This window comes from Gambusia affinis, linkage group LG05 (genome assembly GCF_019740435.1).
Source record: "Gambusia affinis linkage group LG05, SWU_Gaff_1.0, whole genome shotgun sequence".
NCBI classification, from domain to species: Eukaryota; Metazoa; Chordata; class Actinopteri; order Cyprinodontiformes; family Poeciliidae; genus Gambusia; species Gambusia affinis.
This window is the reverse complement of record NC_057872.1, coordinates 5,463,168-5,482,194: the sequence shown is the minus strand read 5'-3', so window position 1 is coordinate 5,482,194 and position 19,027 is coordinate 5,463,168. Positions and strand designations below refer to the sequence as shown.

Genomic DNA, 19,027 nt, shown 5'->3' with positions numbered 1-19,027 from the left:
GACTGGATCCTTTCCAGGTCAACATGCTCCATGAGTTGTTTTTTTTTTTGTTGCTGTTTTGTCAGAAGGCCACTGGGGGAAGATGCTCTGCAGCACCTTCACTATTCTGTTATTTCATGCCACATTGTTCTGATAGCTCTGTGTCACGTTTAAAACCAGAGGACAGTTCTAGATTTACAACCGTTTCTACACCTACAGATATTAGCTAGATGTTATTATAATACCTACCTGGTACAAATGTTAACTTGCCTTAAGTTGTAATCAGCTGGTGAGAAACTAAAAGTCTAATCCTCTTCCAGTTAGTGTGCAACTTTTATTAAAAAACAAAAACGTTTTTATTTTTACATTTGCATTTGCAAAAACATTTTTGCTATTTGACAGCATAACACAGAGAAACATGGAGCTCCTATCTTTTTTATCACTGTGTTTTTAAATGCATGGCTCAGTCAAAAACAACCAATCAGAGCCAGGAGGGGGATCTTAGTTCTGTCAATCACTCTCATGTATGCATCACTCATATCCTTCCCAACAGCAGAGCCTGTCCCGAATGTGCAGGCTAGTTAGTACAGCCATTATCTGTCTCATAATGTACCATCACAATGTAGTGACAGCTATTAAAAAAAAACATGTAAAAAGTTATTTTAATAAAAGCTACATGCAAAAGTTTTAAGGTCAGAATTCTTTTTCATTTTGTGGCCCTAATTGTCTTCCGTACAAACACAAACAAAATCAGAAACCAAACAAATACCATTTGCCATATTTGGCAGAGATTAGCTTAATCATCCTCCGACTCAAAATGGGACTAAACGAAATCGATGTTTTGGCGTGACAAATAGTTTGACCAACTCATTGAAATTTTAAGCATGTTTCCTGTTTTTAAGGACATGAAAAGTCTGGGGCACTATTTGTGTCAAATACGGGGAAAAAAACAACAAGACGCCACTAAGCCTTTGTCAGGTTCAACTTATTTGCGAGAGTTGTTATTGATTGCGTTCGGGAACCAAAACAAATTCCTCATCTGCATGTGAAGACTGATGTGTGCATGTCGGTGTCGGTCAGGCAGCAGGAACGCCTGCGGCAGACAGCTCTAGTCTTCCCTCTCGCAATAAACAGAAAGCTTCAAAATAAAATCCCTCTTCCCACCCCTCCTAAAAAAAAAAAAAAAAAGAACCTGTGAGTGTTGGCTGAGTTGTGAGACTGAGGCAGAGTCAGATGGGAGGGGAGGAGGACTCGTGCTGCGTCTACATATGTAAAGCAGCAGGGAAGTAGCAGCGTGTCAGACTGAGGCTCTGGCCCAACCTGGGCTCCTCGCTGTTCCCTCCAACACATCAATCATCCAAAACAGGGCCATCATAGCCACACTGCATGCTGGGAGCCACACGAGCGCAGGCGCGCAGGGTCCGCAGCGCGTCTAACACACACACACACATATATCGCCGTCATGTGACCGCAGCCGTTGAAACAGACATGCGTGCCGACACTGAATTACTCAAATGAACCCTCTGCAACAAGCGCAGGGACAAACAAGCTCATAACAAGTTCTTACAGTTAATGGCACACAAACACATCAAGTGCAAAGTATTCACACACACACACACACACACGCACACACACACCGGGTCACACTCTTTGCTTTGCAGCCTCAAAGCACACAGATACACAGAAATAGGCATCCTGTGCCCACAGGGCGCCCTCGCCCCCGACCATCTGTGACGGGTGCCAGCACACAGTGGGTGATATTTACATGGAGGCCCCCCTCTGCCCCTCCTCTCCACTTACACACCCCCCTTTCCCCCCCAGACACACACGCATACACACACAATAGTAGAAAGAAATACCCACAAAGGGCCGCTCAGATCGCTTGATCTCCCAAAACTCATTAACCATGCAGATGTATGCAAATGTATGCACCTCTAGAAATCCACCTTGGGCCACAGAGAATGGAAGAGTGTTTGTGTGTGTTTGTGGTTGAAAGTGAGAGTTTGTTTGAATGAGCAAGTGATTTTGTTTCCACTTTAGGCTTTGACAGTGCATCTGCAAATAAATAAATAAATAAAGGAAAACTTCATCCTGCTTTTTGGAATTTTCTGCTCTTGTGAAAAAGAAAACAGAAAAGTTTACCGGGTCAGCAGAGGCGTCACATTTTAGCACCACAATACAAAGCAGCGTTCCTGAATTCTCAAGTGAAGAATGATGACTTTGTTTAAGGAGACAGTTTGCCCTTACTCAGCTAGCTCATACTTTGACTTTGTGAAGGTTGACAGCAGATGTTTACATGTTGCAAAAAACAAAAATGGAAAGATTCGATGATAGAAGATGTAACTGACTGTAGGTAAAGACAATGTATGTCCATTTTTCACTTTGCAACAGTCCTTAAAGCCCACAGCTCCACAAGGAAGACACAGCTGGGCGCTGTCCAGGGTGCTAAATTAGTCAAGTCAAAACCAAAAGGAGGTCTGCAGGTCACTGGACTGGGTATCAACATCTTATGATGGTTAGCATAGACACAGAAGACGGACGGATTAATGGTTTTTCTGTAACAGTAAGTTGTTTTTCTCCGCTATTAGCACATTGAGCAGCGAACACGAGGGTAATTGAGAGCGCTAAGACCCTCCTCCTGGATCTGATTGGTTGTTTTTGACCAGGATCCGTGCATTTCTGCAGACTGCAATAGTAGAACTAAAAGGAGATGGAGGAGCTCTTTTTCTCCACAGATTATCTGTCTCATAATATACTTTTACACATTTTTGTTAGGTTACATAGTGCAGCTTTAAGGACGAAGAGGATGAAGCAGGTTTTGGTAAAAGTAAGTTCTGATTAGTCCAGTAAGCAAAACTGATCATTTAAAGATAAATAGCAGTTCCCTCCCTAGATCACACTTTATATGTAGCTGTCTGGTACAATATGGGTATAGATTACTGAAGCATAATGGCAAAGTTCTATTCAAACTCTTTGTGATCATTTTACTCGAAAGCAGTGACAGTCAGCCTTTACCTTGGGCAATAAAACTACATTTCAGGGAAGTGGGTGTAGCGATTTTTGTGTCTTTGTTTTTGACATTTATCGCATTTCACAATAATCAATATTTCTGTTATGGTACTTTGTTTGGGATTTTATGACAGTACAAAGACGTGGTTTTCACATAGAAAAGCCCACCTAACTACTACCCACAACAGGGAATGATGATGTGTTTTCTCTCCATTTTATTCTTTCAATCAATTAAGCAAAAGCGTCAACACGTAGCTGGACACCACTATGTGTGCCTCTACATTAAAGGTGCTGATAAATTGTTCATACCTATAACTTTTATCACGCAGCAGCATTTTTTTTAAATCTGACTTAACAATGAATTTAATTGTCTAAAAGACAAAATTTGCGTAATTAATTCACTAAACAAATAGCTTTTGGGAAAATATTTTGAAATTAGGACTCTCTTAACTGAACTTTGCAGCTATTAAGGTCTTCCTTAGATAAAATACAGTATTACTGATTGTAATTTTCCTAAGAAGAATGAAACAGAGAGAGAAAAGACTGTTTTAGGTTTTGTTGTATTTAAACTGAATATCCCAAACCCACTAGAAAGAATTAAACAGTAAAAACATTTAAAGAAAAAATAGATTCTGAGCGAGTTAACCCGTCTCCTGGATGATTTTTATATCCACATTAACATTTACAGTCCATTCTTTAATTAAAATTGGCCCTGTGAAAAGACAAAAGAGCACCGTGAGGCTGGTCAGAACAACTCCCTTTTGATAAATGGGCTACAGACGACTGTGGCAAAAATATTTCAGAGTAAAGCAGATGTAAGTGTAGACTTATAAAAAAAAAAAAAAATTCAATAATTTGGACAAATATTATGGGATTCTAGTCCTGTTTTACTTTAGGAAGGTCCTTTGCTCCATCGTGACTCCAAACGAAAGACATTTAAGCAAGAAGCTGTGAGCCACAGTAACAAAACCTGCCTTTACTAATTTACAATCACAAAACTTTATTAATCCCAGAGGGAAATTATGGTGAGATAACGACCAGCTTATGCAGAGGATGATGTTTCAATGGCGGCTCCCTCGGCACGCCGTGAGGCTTTAAAGCTGCCCTGAGTTGCAAATAAAGAAAAGAATGAAGTACCTGGGAGGTTGTAACCTTCCTGCAGCTCCCAAAATGTACTTAGTCACAATTAATATTAATATCACGTGTCAAAGATATTTTTTTCTGTCACTGAGAGAATACGGAGGAATTCTGTACAATGTAGATTTGTGTTTTGATGAATATTAAGGACCCAAACTCAACTAAAATGATTTAACCCTCTGTTAAAATTAAGTTGATCAAAATACATAAACTAGCAGCAGTCGGCAAAATGCAAATTATGCCAGAAACGTGTACACAGTTCAACGTACAAGAAGATTCTGAGTTGTTTCTACAAATGAAACACTAATTGATGCTTTTACTGACTACCAGGGTGTCAGCAAAATTCAAACAGGAAGAAATCGTTTCTCCAGAAACTAATTGGATTTTTTATAAAAAATTTTTTGCTAAACCTATTTGGCAGGTGGGGTTAAATCATTTTAGGTGCACTTGTACATTAGGTGGCAGAAGATTTCAGAAAAATCTGTTTCTGTAACTCAATGCACTTCACAAGACTAATATATCGACATAACGTATCGTCATACATCTGATAAGTAAAACGGGGCTGATGTTGATAAGCAATGTTTAATTCTTTCGTGTTGCCATTACCAACTGTTGTTTCAGCGTTTCGGACCTTAAAAATAACATATAAAATGGGTAAATATTAGCTAGTGGCAATAACAGCAATCAGATAACAATTATGGCTCTTATTTTTAAAACGGTGCATATCTAGTACACAGAAAAACATCAACAATGTTGATGCGAGGTAAATTACACTCAGGACATTTTGATCCTGGTGATAAAATAAGGAAGTGAAGTCGAGTTTATTCTGATCGTGGGGAAAAATAATCGAAGCAAACCGAGCAATGTAGCATATGGAGGACAGTTGATTTTATGAAGTCCTGAGGTTTGCAACAAGACCTCATCCTGCGCATGCATGGGGAGACAGTGGAGAGGATGAACAACTGTAGTCACCAGAGAACAATGATGGATATTTTTATTTAAAGTTTAAGCAATTTTTTTGCGTGTTAATAATTTGATCATATAGTTTTCTTTGTTCTACTTTTGATGATATTTGTGAAAATGTAATAAAATAAAGTCCTAAAACCGATGAGTTATGATGATTACAACGGGGTTGAAACCATTTCCCTTTACTCCAACTAATATCTCCTTTAAGACAAATGAGATGATTACCATGACACCAAATATCGATAAATTCATTTTTCTCAGATTAAAAATAAAAAAAAGTCCCTAGGCAGCAATTTGGTACATTCATCTTCCTATAAAGACTAAATATTGATCATTTTTGCTAATAAGTATGCTGTATGATAAAATAAGCTGCTCCTTATCCATCACTTCCAGGTGCGGAAGACGCTGGCTAATAATGCTTTCCCACAGGCTGTGTGCATCAGCTGAAAAGCGTAATTAATACATTATCTGCAGGTTATTCTTTTATCACTTGCTCACTGTGCGTGTTTGGTTTGTGCAATCTGCTGGCCAGACAAGCGGGGAGCGACTCCCTAAGAAGCTGACGGTAAATATACGAACAGTCAGTCAGTGCCAGCCAGCCAGCGAGTGTGTGTGTCTGTTTGTATGTTTGCGTGTGCGTCCACATCGCCTCAGGCTAAATATTGCCATTATATTCCAACAGCACCACTAGTCGACTAAGTCTCCAAGTCCCCCGGGATCTGGAGACTCAAAGACTGCTGCCACCCTCCTCCTGACACGCACACACACACACCCGTCTGCATGCGCACACACACACACCCGTCTGCACGCGCGCGCACACACACACACACACTGGAATAGACTCCCTGTGGGCACGTTAGCATAAAGCCTGGTGGGAAGAAAGAGAGACTTGTAGATGTGTGTTTATAATTTTGGTGTGTTTTTCTGTGTTTGTGTGTTTAGGAGAGCGGCTTTCTGTGAAAGTGGAGCACAGTAATGACACCCCTCCATCTTCTTCTCTGAAAACCTATTGTGTTACACGGCAGAGGGAGAGAAATATGCTGCCAGTCATAGTTACTAATTAGAGCAGGCGCTAAAGCATTACGCAGAAAGGGTCGCTCCACCCGAATTACACACGGACGGATTTTCCCCCTCGACTTCTGGAGGCTTCACATAACACAGATTTTGTTATATTCTGCCAGTTTGTGGCTGCAGGACATAAATTCCCATTAATAAATATTTCTGATGTCACAAAAAAAAGGGGTAAAAATTGCTATGTGGCATGAGTTTATAGACTATGTGAGGAAACTGAAGTAAACCATGCAGAACAGCTGAGATTTTTATTTATTTTTTATGAAACAAGCCTTTAGGAAGTGGAAGAAGTTGCTCTGGTAAGAAGAGACTAAAACTAAACTTTTGGCCAACTTAAAGACACCACTGCTTTGCAGCAGTCAGAACGGCCCAATTTGGATCTGTGCCACTTCCATGTGTGGAGCTAAACTGGTTATATAGCTGATATGTTTTGAAGCACCTGTAGTCTCCACTGTCATGCTGCATTTTATCAGACTTGTCCAGATGTAAACAACTGCTAAAAATCCTAATTTAGCATCAACACCTTCTGTGTGAACGTATCCTAACTTGTGTTAGCTCCTGTTAATGATGTTAGCTCTTTCTAGTGGTGTTAGTTTCTGCTAATGGTGTTAATTAATTCTAGTACTACTAGTTATCTCCTGATAATGATGTTAGGTATTGCCAATAGTTTTAGCTACTGCTAACATTGCAAGCCAAGTTTCCAATGGTGTAAGCTACTGCTAATGGTTTTAGCTATAGCTAATGACGTTAGCTACTACGTTTGGTGTTCATTCCTTCTAATGGTGTACTGCTAGTCGTGCTAGCTACTGCTAATGTTGCTAATTGGAGCTAATACAGCGAACAGTAGATTAGAAGCTGGCCTGGCCTGTTTGTTTCAACAAATATCTCATGCACATGAAAACTTTGAGGCAGTTTGCCTCAATCTAGGCGTTTTGTTTATAGACTATAGTCCACTTTAAAACCCCTCAGCTGTGGTGAACGAAACCATTGACTTACATGGACGTGTTTAGAGGGTGACAATAAAAACTGGTTAACCTGCCCGAGTCATTGGCCTGGCAAGCAGGTGAAAAGATGGCTACCTCCGCAGGCCAAAACAAAAAAACAAAATAGAGACATAAAATTTTGAAGTAATTATGAGTTTTTAGGGATTGAAAACAACAACGTTTAGGTTAACAGGAAACCGCCAACGTGTTTAGGCCGACATGTTCAACTAGTCGCGGATCCATCTACAAATCACCTGGGAGGAAAGCTTAATCATCCACCCTGTCTGTGATCAGCAGTGAAAGCCGTGAGCCGAGTCGAGGCGCTGCAGATGGCAGCAGAGGCGGCACAGGGGAGAGCAGACAGCATAAGAAGAGACACAGAGAGGATTTTCAGCCTCGCGGTCCTGTGTCCTTCACAGAGCTGGAAGGTCATGAGCCTCGAGCCATAACATTCGCTTTCTTTCACTACAGTCTCTCTCTCTTCTTTTTTTTATTCCAACACAACCACTCGCTCTTTAACAATTGCCACCATTTGGCGAATCAATGTCGACTCTTTCCGGTTACTGGTAGGAGTGTGTTACTGGAGCGTCCAGTTACACACTCCTACCATGCCTACTTTGTGCCACCCTTGAGTTTCAAAATTTTAATCTAGCTGATAGTCAGGTTAAAGTCTCATTCCTGGCCACACGTTTTATGGTTTTCCCTTCACTCTCTACATCTACTATTATGTTACCGTTGCCATCTCTTTAAGTCTGTCTTTATGGCCATTGGCTTCCAACTCAATTCCACTAGATTCTCATCTTCCTCCCCTGGTCTGCTGGGGATTTCTCCCACTGAGCTTGATTTCTCCGGGAGAATTTAAACCAGGCCAGTCAGCAGCAGAAAATTGAGCAATGAAGTCTATTTTATGCACCGTTTTAGAGTTTTAGTCCGTTTTTTGTTTTAGCACTGACAGTGGAGGAAGTGAATGAAGCTGTTCAGTCCATGTTGGACACACTTCCAAATATTGACTTAACACTAGGTATTTTATTTAGCTCGGCCTTCTCTCGTGGAGGATGGCTGTTTACAGTGCAGCCAATTTAAGGTTAGCTTCATAGCATTGACCTGCTGCATTGCATATGTAATGGACAAACGTCAGCAATAGGCTAAAGTCCATGCTTCCACTAAGAAAGTGCTTCTCAATAGCCCTGAGTGCAAACCATCTCTTGAATAAGGGCCTGGTTTTTACCAGGCTAGTGTTCTTGTAGATTTAATTGGCATTTCTGCTTATCTAACTCTTTCGCATTAGCAAAAGATTTATTTGATGTGTTTTTCCAGGTGCATATTGCCATTTTTTTAGTCAAATAACTTTAAAATCTTCAGTTGTTATAAAAATGCTATATATATATATATCCCCAAAATGACTTATAAAAAAATTGACTTTGTAATTTAATACCTTGAAATTGTGCCTCTGTCTCTTTAAGAAGCTTCTGCTCTTTCTGAAACTCCACCGTCAGGAAGTCATCACAACATGACTCCTCTAGTAACCCCTTAACGCCTTTACCAGCGTTGCACTGAGAAGCAGATCCTATAATGAGCTCAGCAGCTGTTCGGTTTCACTAAGTGTTTGCTAATTGCTGCTGGCTAGTCTGAAGGAACTGAGTTAGGGAGTTGCAAAAGAGGGCTGCTTTGTGAGGCGGAAGCTCGGAAAGTGAAGCTCCAAAGAGGAGCTGCGCCACGAAGGCGGAGCTAGGTCCACCCAGGTTTTTGCACAGCTGAATGGTTGCCATGGGAGATTAAAGGATTTCTCAAACATGCATGGAAGAAGCAAAGCAACACTCAGGTGTGTTTTTAATGAGAGAATGACGTTATAACATGATGTAAAAGTTAAAAACATAAATTTTACATAATACTGTCTCTTTAATGAAAACCAGTGTAACTTCAACATTACTAAGTGTGCAGTTGAGGGAAAATTGTTAATTTTCTCATCCGTTTAAGACTCTGATCAGGCCTGTGTTGGCTGTGCGTACATGTTGGTGTGACCAGAGTCCTTCCGACCATCAGATGCGACTGTCAATTCATTTTGTGAGTGTCTCGCCCCCCCATAATGACGTCGCCTCCTTCCCATCCCTGCGACACGCCAGGCGCTGGTAATTGGTCACAGAGGGGACAGTAAATCTACAGGAGGACGGAGGCGAGACACGGCGACAGACAGGAAGAGACGGAGGGAAAGAGGGTGCATGCTTGTTTGCAGGAAGAGGTAGGTGGTAGAGGAAAGAAGGTGGGTGCCTTTCATCTTCACAGCTTTTTATTTAGCAACCTCCAACTGTTTACAAGCGCTGATGCCTATTTGCACACACACAAAACTTGCGTTACATTTCTACACAGTAAACCCCCCCAACTCCACCACCCACATACATACAGTAAATGACCTCAGCGCTGCCGTCTGTGAGAGCGGATTGTAATCAGACAGCATCGTGTCTGTCAAACGCGGCCAAGGTTACTTAACCCTCCAGCCCTAATTTCCCTTTCCATTTTAGCTCCTTCCTCCATATCAAACATCAGCACATCTACGAGAGCCGAAGAAGGAGAGAAGAAAAACAAAGAGGCAGAAGAAGAAGAAAAAGAAGAGGCAGAAGAAGAGAAGAGCGCAGGAAGGAAAATGAAGATTGCCATGCTTGGCTGAAGCTCGGAGATGAAAGTAGAGGATGATTCACTTTGCTATTGCAAAATGAACTGAAGCAAGCTGAGCCGAGCTATTTTTAAACTTCTGTACGCCGCAACAACCGGGAGAGGACGGCGTGAAGCGTCGGAATTCATTTCTGTATCACGAGAGACGATATTCCAGGAAGACGCCAGACACATCATGCCGGTCTTGACAAACTTTGGCTTATTTTAATGGGATTTGTATAATTAGGCACCACAGAGACAGGAAGCAGGAAACAATGTGCAGGATTGTCTTTATGTCTTTTCCATTCTTCTCGATCAGACTGGATGGAGAGCATCCTGACGCAGCAATTTCCAAGCATTTCTAAAGACTCTCAATTGGATTTAAGTCAAAACTTTGACTGGGCCACTTCAGAATGAAGATGCTTTGATCTAATTCAAGAAGGTAGATGGCAGATGGATGCATTTTTGTTCTGCTTCCTCAGAACTGAGTGTTTTGTGTCCTCTAACATCCAGGATTTATCTCCATCCGTCTTGCATCAACTCTAACCGGCATCCCTCTCCACGCTATGGAAAAACATTCCCCCAGCATGATGCTGTCGCCACCATTCAGTCAAACTGGAAAGTGATGCTTAGGGTTCTGTGCAGAGATAGTGTAGATGAGCTTTACATCATGTTATAATGTCATTCCCTCATCAAATACACACCTGGAGTTTTGCCTTGATTCTTTCATGGATGATGGAGAAATCCTTTAATCTCTCATTGAAACAATTCAGTTGTGCAAAACCTTTTTAATTGTTTCTCATTCATTAAAAAGGTTTCTGGATTCATCTTAATTTGGTAGTAAATAGAACCACAAACGTTCAGAAGCTTTAACGCTGAAGCGGGCTTTTGCGAAGGAATCAGTCGACCCAAAAACCCTTCTGTGTGTTGGGATCGACTATAATTTACAGATAATTTTTCTACAAACAGCGGACCTATTTGTTTGTTCCAATACAATCTTGTCCTATTAGTTTAGCATTGAGAAGATACGACTACAAGCTGTCCCAAAAAAATGTGTTTTTCAGTTTTTATTGAAAAAAATCATTTTCTCTGATTTCCACGTTTTTGGCCTTTATAGAAAAAAACCCACCTGGTCCATCAGGTAAAATCCAAATAAAATGTGAAAAAAAGTGCAATTTTGGTACATAATAAAAATGATAGCACTGAGGTTGAGAGGGGAAAGCTTTGTGGTTTTTAACCTTCGTTTACCATCTGACATCAGCTGAGTGACATTGAGAACCAACTAGAAACGGTGTGGTAAACATTTGAATCAGTGGAGCTGAGAGGGAGAAAGGCTTTCTCTGACCTTCAGGGTCCAGAGGCCCTGCGGCTGCTCGCCCCAACAGTGCAACGTCATCAGGGTCCAGTTCTTCAGGCCAGCAGCCGAGGCGTCGTTGGGCCGGGTATCCAGCAGCAGAGACACTGTGCCGCCCGGAGACTCCAGACTTATGGAGAGGTCGCCGCGACACGGCGCCGAAATGCTCACTCTCACCTAGAAGGAGAAGCAAGGAACAAGTGGAGAATAGAGACATCATTTAGAAATAATAGATGTAGCTGTAGGATGTCAGAAATTAAGCTTAGGAGATGTTCAAGACTTATATTTAAAACGTTTCCCAGCAAAGGCCAACTACTTCTAAATGTTGTACTAATTTTTATATACGATGTCTGTTTTGCATCAGTAAATGTTTGATGTTTAAAGTGAGCTCTTGCTAATTTGCAACTGAGTATTCATGGATTAAACCACTGTTTGAATTTTTCTGTAGAACATATCTTAAAATTCACATTTGCTCATTCCTTTAACAGAACAAATCCAAAATACTCTAAAAAACAATTCAGGTTTGGAAACTGAAATACTTTAGAACAAGGCTACTTGGAACACTAGTGGCTGGCATTTGCATGACGGCCAATTCAGGAGCGCATTTCAATTTTCCTTGAAATTTCCTTGGGTTACTGACTGGCTGTAACCCTAAGAGTAGAGATAAGGAAGACTGTAGATGCTAGCTTCTGCTGTAGTGCTAAGATGTTTGAAACTGGGTCTCTCTCTCTTTAAAATCTCCTACTTGTTCTGAAACTCTGCCTTCAGAAAGTCATCACAACATGGCTCCCCTAACAACCTTTAACAGTGTTTTTATCATAGTTGCACTGAGAAGTAGCTCCCATAATGAGCTCAGCAGATCAGCAGTTCCACCAGGTGTTTGCTAATTGCTGCTGGCTAGTCTGAAGGAGCTGAGTGGGGGAGTCACGGAGGAGGAGGCCTCTGTTAGGCAAATGCTTGGATCCTGTAGATCTGAGGAGGAGCTTCATCCTTGAAGCCGGGGCTCAATCCCCTCAAGTGTTTTGACCAGCCGAATGGTTGCCATGGGAGATTAAAGGATTTCTCAAACATGTGTGAAAAAAAATCAAGGCATTGCCTTGATTGAAATAATCAATCAAGTTTTTGATGTTCTCTCATCAAAAACAGGTATGTTTTTGATGAGAGAACATCATCAGAACATGATGTAAAGTTCAAAAACTGATTTTACATAATCATCACTGCCCCTTAAACATGCTGGACGTTGTACTTTAGAATTTACTCTCATTTTTGATTTTTCCATCTTTTTTTAACGTTCCAAACATGTTTGACAAGCAGAAGCTATACACACATTAAGTCCAGCTCACTTTACCACTTCTCTCTTGGGACAAGCTAATCATCTCATCCCGGCGCGGTTTAAAGCGGGCACAAACCTGATCTCACTCCTTTTCGTTTCAGTTTCTAACAACCTCTGTAAACGGTACAGCCCGTGTAGTCTCCAAACCGCAGCACCACCACGCACTCTGCCGGTGAATTTACATCCAGACCCAGCTGCTCCTGTCTGTCATCCCGAATGTGCCGAACAGATGGACATGGCAATGATCTGTCCATGACCGCCCTCCTCCCACCCCCCCAAAGAGATGCAGGAAATGTAGAAAAAAAAGAAGTAAAGGTAGAGAGTGGAGGAGAAAGAGAAAGCACAGAGAAACAGCTGAGGGGAATATTAGCTAAATGATTTAGATAAGCACCCCCCCGCCCCCCCAGAGTCTCCCTGCACCCCACTCTACCACCACCCGGTAAACACCCTCCCTGTCCCTGTTCATCACAAGCAGCACATCTGGTGTGACAATGGCACATCGCAGAGAAAGCCGCCAAGCTGCAAAAAGACTGACAGCCTGCTCCTGTTTACGGCATGTTACCACGGCAACACGTCCATCAATCACACCTCGCGGCGATGGCCTGACCCACGCTTTCTGCCAGGGAGCAGAGCCGCAAAGATGAAGCCTTTTCAATTTACATGCTGACACACTCCCTCTCTCTCTCTGCTATTTCACAAGTACACAAACTCACACACACAGATAACTCGCTCAAACTCAAATGTGCACCAACAGACACGTATGCCTGCTGTCACAATCAAGTATAAACACATTTGCATGTATGTGGCGGTACTCAAGAAAACACAGTTTTGCCATTTTCTGCAAATGACACTGCCAACACATTACACATCACAGTGGGATTCTTTCTTTTTTTTTTTTTATATCTCCTCTATCTTTCTATTCTCAGACACAGCGCATGACAGAGTCACTGGAAGACAACTTGTTTGACAAGCCTCCCTGGCTGCTCGCAGAAGTTCGAATTGGAAACTAATTCTGCTTGATTTGCACGTTTTCAAGGGCAACGGGAACACGGAGCGTCTGTAGCACAACATGGACATCAACGGCAAACAGAGACGCACAGCAACTTGTAAGAGCATTCCAAACCCTCTTGCACTTTTAAAGGTTTTGTTACAGTATAACTATGATGCAACCGATTAACTGACTAATGATTCATTGGCGATAAATGTTTTCTTAGATTAAAATGAGTTCTAATCAATGAACAAGACCCACTCAGACTTTCTCTTTTAGATGATACAGAAACAAATGTGCAAAATGAATACATTTTCAATTTATATGTAGAGTGCACCTGTTAAGACAAATTGAAAAGGTTTCATGCAAAAAATAAAAATAAAAATACTTCCAGCTATTTAAAAAAAAGAAATTAAACTTTAAAACGGGTCAATTTGACCTGCAACATAACAGGAGGGTTAAGTTGATTTGGGGAAAAAAAAACCCAAAGACAAATTAAGATGATAACAGAAAAGAGGAGGGGCGATACAGAAAAAAATGTAATATGATGAAAAAAGAAAAACATGATGCCAATAAGCAACGTTGACGAGAGTCAATCCAACTTATAGAGCAAAGTTTTAACATTCCTTTAAGAGCAGCAACACAAGGCACTTCTGGATGAGTATTTCTCTGTTCATGGGGGATTAAATGTTTCACATATTTTATTCCGTTTACCTTTATTTTTCTATTCAGCTACCAAAAAGGTTCCTGCTTTGTGATATCATATAAATATGCCTAAGTTTAGTAACGTGAGAGAACAATAATTTTCTATTTATTCAGTCAGACTTTCATAGAGCTGACATAAAATATTGTTAAAATTTAATTAATTTTTTGTTTTATTCGGCATATTCTAAGGAATGTAGCCTTTTATGTCAGGGAAGGATGGCTGACTCTCTCAAAATGAGAAAATTCAGGTTTGTGAGAAAACGGCCACTCATCAGTTAATTGTTAGTCGATCAATAAGATCAATCAACTCATTAATCCATAACTTGCATGCCTACTCTCTGTGTGTTATGATTTCATTTTGCAGGCCGACAGGAGTATTGCATGTTGTAAGAAAAGATCCTGTTAAGCCTGGTACAGTGTTTCATTTTCCACCAGGATACAGCAGCGAAGCCACAATGAAATGGCTTCGATCGAAGCGCAGTCATGTGCTGGGATCCAGACCGGAAACAGCCTGAAAATTTTTAGTAAAAGTTGAAGAATGATGTTTGCAGATCCTCTCTATCTAGCTGACTAAACTTCTGCTATTAGGAAAAGGCGAGCGTGGCGACGTTTCATTGCATGTGTGTAAAAAGCTGGTGAGCATTTCCCAAAAGATTGAAGTGAAAAGTGGATCTGCAAAGTACTAAGACGTTGTGAGCTGTAAGATGACAAAATGCAAAAAGTGGTTCGACTTCTACAAAGCACTGTGAGGACGTGTCAAATAGACAAATGTCCCTTTCTCTACTTCAGAGTAAAAGTTTCCTATTTTGGAAAACAAACTTTATTTTCACTTCTTGCTGAGACTTGGCTGAAGAGACTGAAACCAATCTGATCTTATCTTCCATATCATTCTCACAGAAGCTGCGTCAGGGTTAACTTATCGAGGCTTAGAGGTAAGATAAAGGGAAAACTGTCAAAGGGAACAAAATCCATGCGCTTGGCCCTTTAAAACTTCACCGACTTTACTTTCACATCCCATTTGTTCAATCTGTAAAAAAAGAAATCATAACCTCTTACAGTCGCACCTAAAACGATTTAATCTCCACTGACAATTTGGTGTATTGGTAGAATTAAATATTAATCAGGTGTGTGCAGCAAACAAAACACACAACAATAATTTAGATAGTTAAAATGAAGGTATCAATGCAAGTTTCATGGATATTTAAAACTAAATAATACTTTCAAAAAAAGAAAGAAAGAAAGAAAGATGGATTCAAAGACAGATCTTTGCTAAAGACAATGTGGTCATTAAAAGTTCAATTTTAGTTTCATGTTTTCAAACATTTCTGTTGGGTTCTTGTTTGCGCCTTAAAACTGAACCAACTTGGCTGTGGTGCAAAACTGAACTCTGGCACAAAAAGTTGCACCTTTTACACTGAATCCGTTGATAAGATATTTTTAAGCAGCACACCTGCACATGCTCCAGAGTGTTGACTTCATTAGCTCTCCCTCGGCAGGCATCGGATTCGATGCCGACACTCACTTGGCCTCTAGCAGAGAAGGATCTACAACAACAACAACAATACTGCTACTATTAATACGAATACTTCGACTAATAATAATTCCAAAGAAGTTTCTGTACCTGGCTGGATTAAATGCGACCTCTTGCTTGCATTTCCTCTGTGGAGCAGCTCCCTGGAGCAGCGCAGCGTGCTGCACCATCAGCCCAGCGTCCAACACTCCAAAGCCATACCTGCAGCAGGTGGGAGGGATGTTCTGTCAGTGTGTGAGAAATAGCATCACATGCAAAAAAAACTTGCAAACTCTGCTCAGAAAAGCACAGTTACGTCTGTTTATTTCTAATTGGAATCAGTGTTTCTGTCAAAGCATAACAAAACAGAAAGGGTTGTTTTTTTTTTTTCATTTTATTAAAAATTGAATGTCAAATATTTCTAATATCCTCCTGAATGGCTCAATTTTATTCTAGCAACAATTAATCTTTAGCTTCTCTATACAGATTCTCTTTCAGATTCCAGTCAGGACTTTGGCTGCACCCCTCCAAAATATGAACCCCAGTAAGAAGAAAGATGTTGATGAATTTGGGATCATCTTTAAATTCATTTGTCACGCATGAATAACATCATTTGAATTTTGTTGACACTGCAACCAGCAAGGTTCAAGGTTTTCATGAAAGCAACTCGATGATACAGTTTCACTGGCCTGGTCACAGTTCTACAACGACGAACACGGAGAGAGTATTGGACAGAAAAAAAACCCCAAACAACATAGCTTCACTGAAATTTTATGGAAAGAGGTTTTATGGTCAGATGAGAAGGATATTGGGGTCTGTGAATAAAATCAATTTGCAAGTTGTTGAAACTTGGTCACAGGTTGGTGTTTCAACAACACGACGACACAAAAATAAAGCACCATTTTGAAAATGTGTGGACTAATGCCTAAAAACTATTTTAGTGTCATTACGTCAATTAAATAGAGTTGGCAATTTCTGACAGAAGGAGCGGTCAGGTGTCCGACCAGAATTACGCCACAAGCATGTTGTTGGGTTGAAAGATACGGAGCCCACATGGGAACATGGAGGATTTTTTTTTTTTCCCTCGTTTCCATTTTCTCGCAGCAATATGCCGATCAGTTCATGCGGCATAATTGAATACTGGAAGCTTTTCTTACGGTGGCCATCACCTTCTGCTATAATATAAGGTTTTCGGAAGGTTTTCCCACGTATCTTAGCATCTTGTGAAATATCTGAAGTTTTATATCTTTTTCTTTAGGACAGAAAGGCAACAAAAATCTATCATATAAACAGAAACTTTCCGTCAATATGCAAGAAAGAAAAAAAACCACATCCAAAGTATTTGGACTATTTCTGAGTTACAGTCGTGGGGTAATAAGTCATCTGACAGTTTTGATTGTGTCTCTTTTTGTGCTGGTCTGAATGTTTTCATGTGCACTTCCATCTGACACAAACAGACATGAACCTGCAGTGAATAAATCGATTTTCAATCCATTCTTTGCACCAAGGAGTTAAGAATAAACACGTTTTCACTGAGGCTCTTTAAATGTGCATATATTTGAAATTTTAAATTGACATTTGTGACTGTATACGCGACCCTTAGCAAGTGTTGCACCGAATTAATAAGTTTGCAAACTTAAGTAGGCGAAGGGCATGCAAAAAGAAACATTTTTTCCCATGACCCTCGAAGGGCACCGTAGAAAGGAATGTGGTTTGTCATGTTAAAAATAAATAAATAAATAAAAAAATCCCAAAACAATCAAGAACATCTAACAATGTATTAGTGAAAGTGTCTATATATTTGAGCATCCGATTTATGTTTTATAGCAACAAAAATTGTGCAAAAGTACCTTGGCAAAAGGTTGCGCAATTAAAGTCCCAAAGTGGTTTTAATCAAACATCGCGTCCCCAGATGGTTTCATGTTCAGTATCAGACCAGAACATGTCAGCAGCAGGAGGACAACAGGGCCGAGGCAACAAGTTATTGATGAAGGCGACGTCGTCCTCTGACACAATCGCTTCCTGCTGCCTGGGCCGTGGCTGAGGGCTGCCGTTTGTGCTGCCTGTAATTGTCTGGAGGATTGATTCGAAGCAATGTTCCATCTCACTGACCGTAATCAAGCCTCATTATTCATTCTTTACCAGCCCAATTTTGATGCTGGCGACACAATGGCCGACCTTTAAGCTGCGCCTCTGCCTGGTGACTGTCTGACCACTGCCCATCATGCTGCTCATTTCCACTCTGCTAATCACCACTTCGAAATAATCTTCTCTCATTTTCCCGCTTTGCCCTACATCTCCAAGAGACTCGGCGTTTCTTTGAAACTCTCCTCCGCTCTTCATCATCACTCGGATTTAGCCGTTCATTCTACTCCGACATCAGTATCTGAAATTTCTCCCTCGTAATCTGCCAAATCAGCCACATTCAAGCTTTTTCCCTGAAGTAGCAACCCCTCAGGTAAGGCTCTCCGTCTTCCCTCCCTCCCCAATCACCCTGTTTTTTATTTTATTTTTTTAAATCACAGGGGTTAACAATCTGCTAATTTCCGCCACTATTCCCATTCAGACCTTGTGCCGTATAATAAGTGAAATTCATTATCCTGATTAAGGGGTTTCTTGGAGAGAAAGACTAGGACGGGGGGGGAGGAAGATGAGCACTGATCAATAACTCAATCAGTCGCCCTGCATGGGGCTCTATCTCCTCTGACTCAGACTGTCAGGGCATCTAAGGAGGAGCTGCGGCACACACCGCCGCCGACCCAACAGCACGCCGGCCAATCAATGGGCACAATCTAATCAGGCGCCATCACCACCAGCGACTTTTAGCATGTAGGTCCCGACATAATAATATTAGGCAGACTGGTGTGCAGGGTTGGAGTGAGTGAAGTCCAAGGGCATTCGGGGTTTGTTAAAGAGGGAGGAGATACTACAGGAGTACGAACAGAAGAAGAGGGGTGATGGAGTCCAGTCGTCCAGAGCGACTGTACTGAAACCTTTGGATGCATCCTCACTCCAAAAGAACAGATCAAATAGCTGAACTCCCTCAGCAGCAGTCATTCAGCTCTGAATAAGCCTGGTAACAAACTCTTCATCTGATTCAGGTGTGTTGGAGCAGGGATGCATCTGAAACACCACGTATTTTTGGTCTAGTTTTTAGTACAAATATCTTAGTAAACTTGAAATAAGACAAAACTAACTTACAAAAAAAAACTTTTTACAGAGATATAGAGGTTTGTTTTAAGTAAATAATTCCTTACTCTTGATGACCCAGTGCTTGTTCTATTGGAAGAAAATTTAACTTCTAACACGGGAAAGTTGTCTTGTTATAAGTTGAATAATCTGG

At 40.9% G+C, this 19,027-nt stretch overlaps 1 protein-coding gene across 4 annotated transcripts in view; it reads right to left on the bottom strand.

The window, feature by feature from the left end:
- Positions 1–19,027, bottom strand: part of LOC122831727 (neuroendocrine convertase 1-like) — a 197,666-nt gene that overhangs the window by 17,074 nt on the left and 161,565 nt on the right. For all 4 annotated transcript variants that reach the window (XM_044118125.1, XM_044118127.1, XM_044118126.1 and 1 more), the window contains 3 exons: positions 15,796–15,906; positions 15,625–15,718; positions 11,140–11,325 (listed from right to left, as the gene is read on the bottom strand). In XM_044118125.1, the coding sequence (XP_043974060.1) occupies positions 11,140–11,325; positions 15,625–15,718; positions 15,796–15,906 (391 nt within the window). The remainder of the gene's footprint in view (positions 1–11,139; positions 11,326–15,624; positions 15,719–15,795; positions 15,907–19,027) is intronic.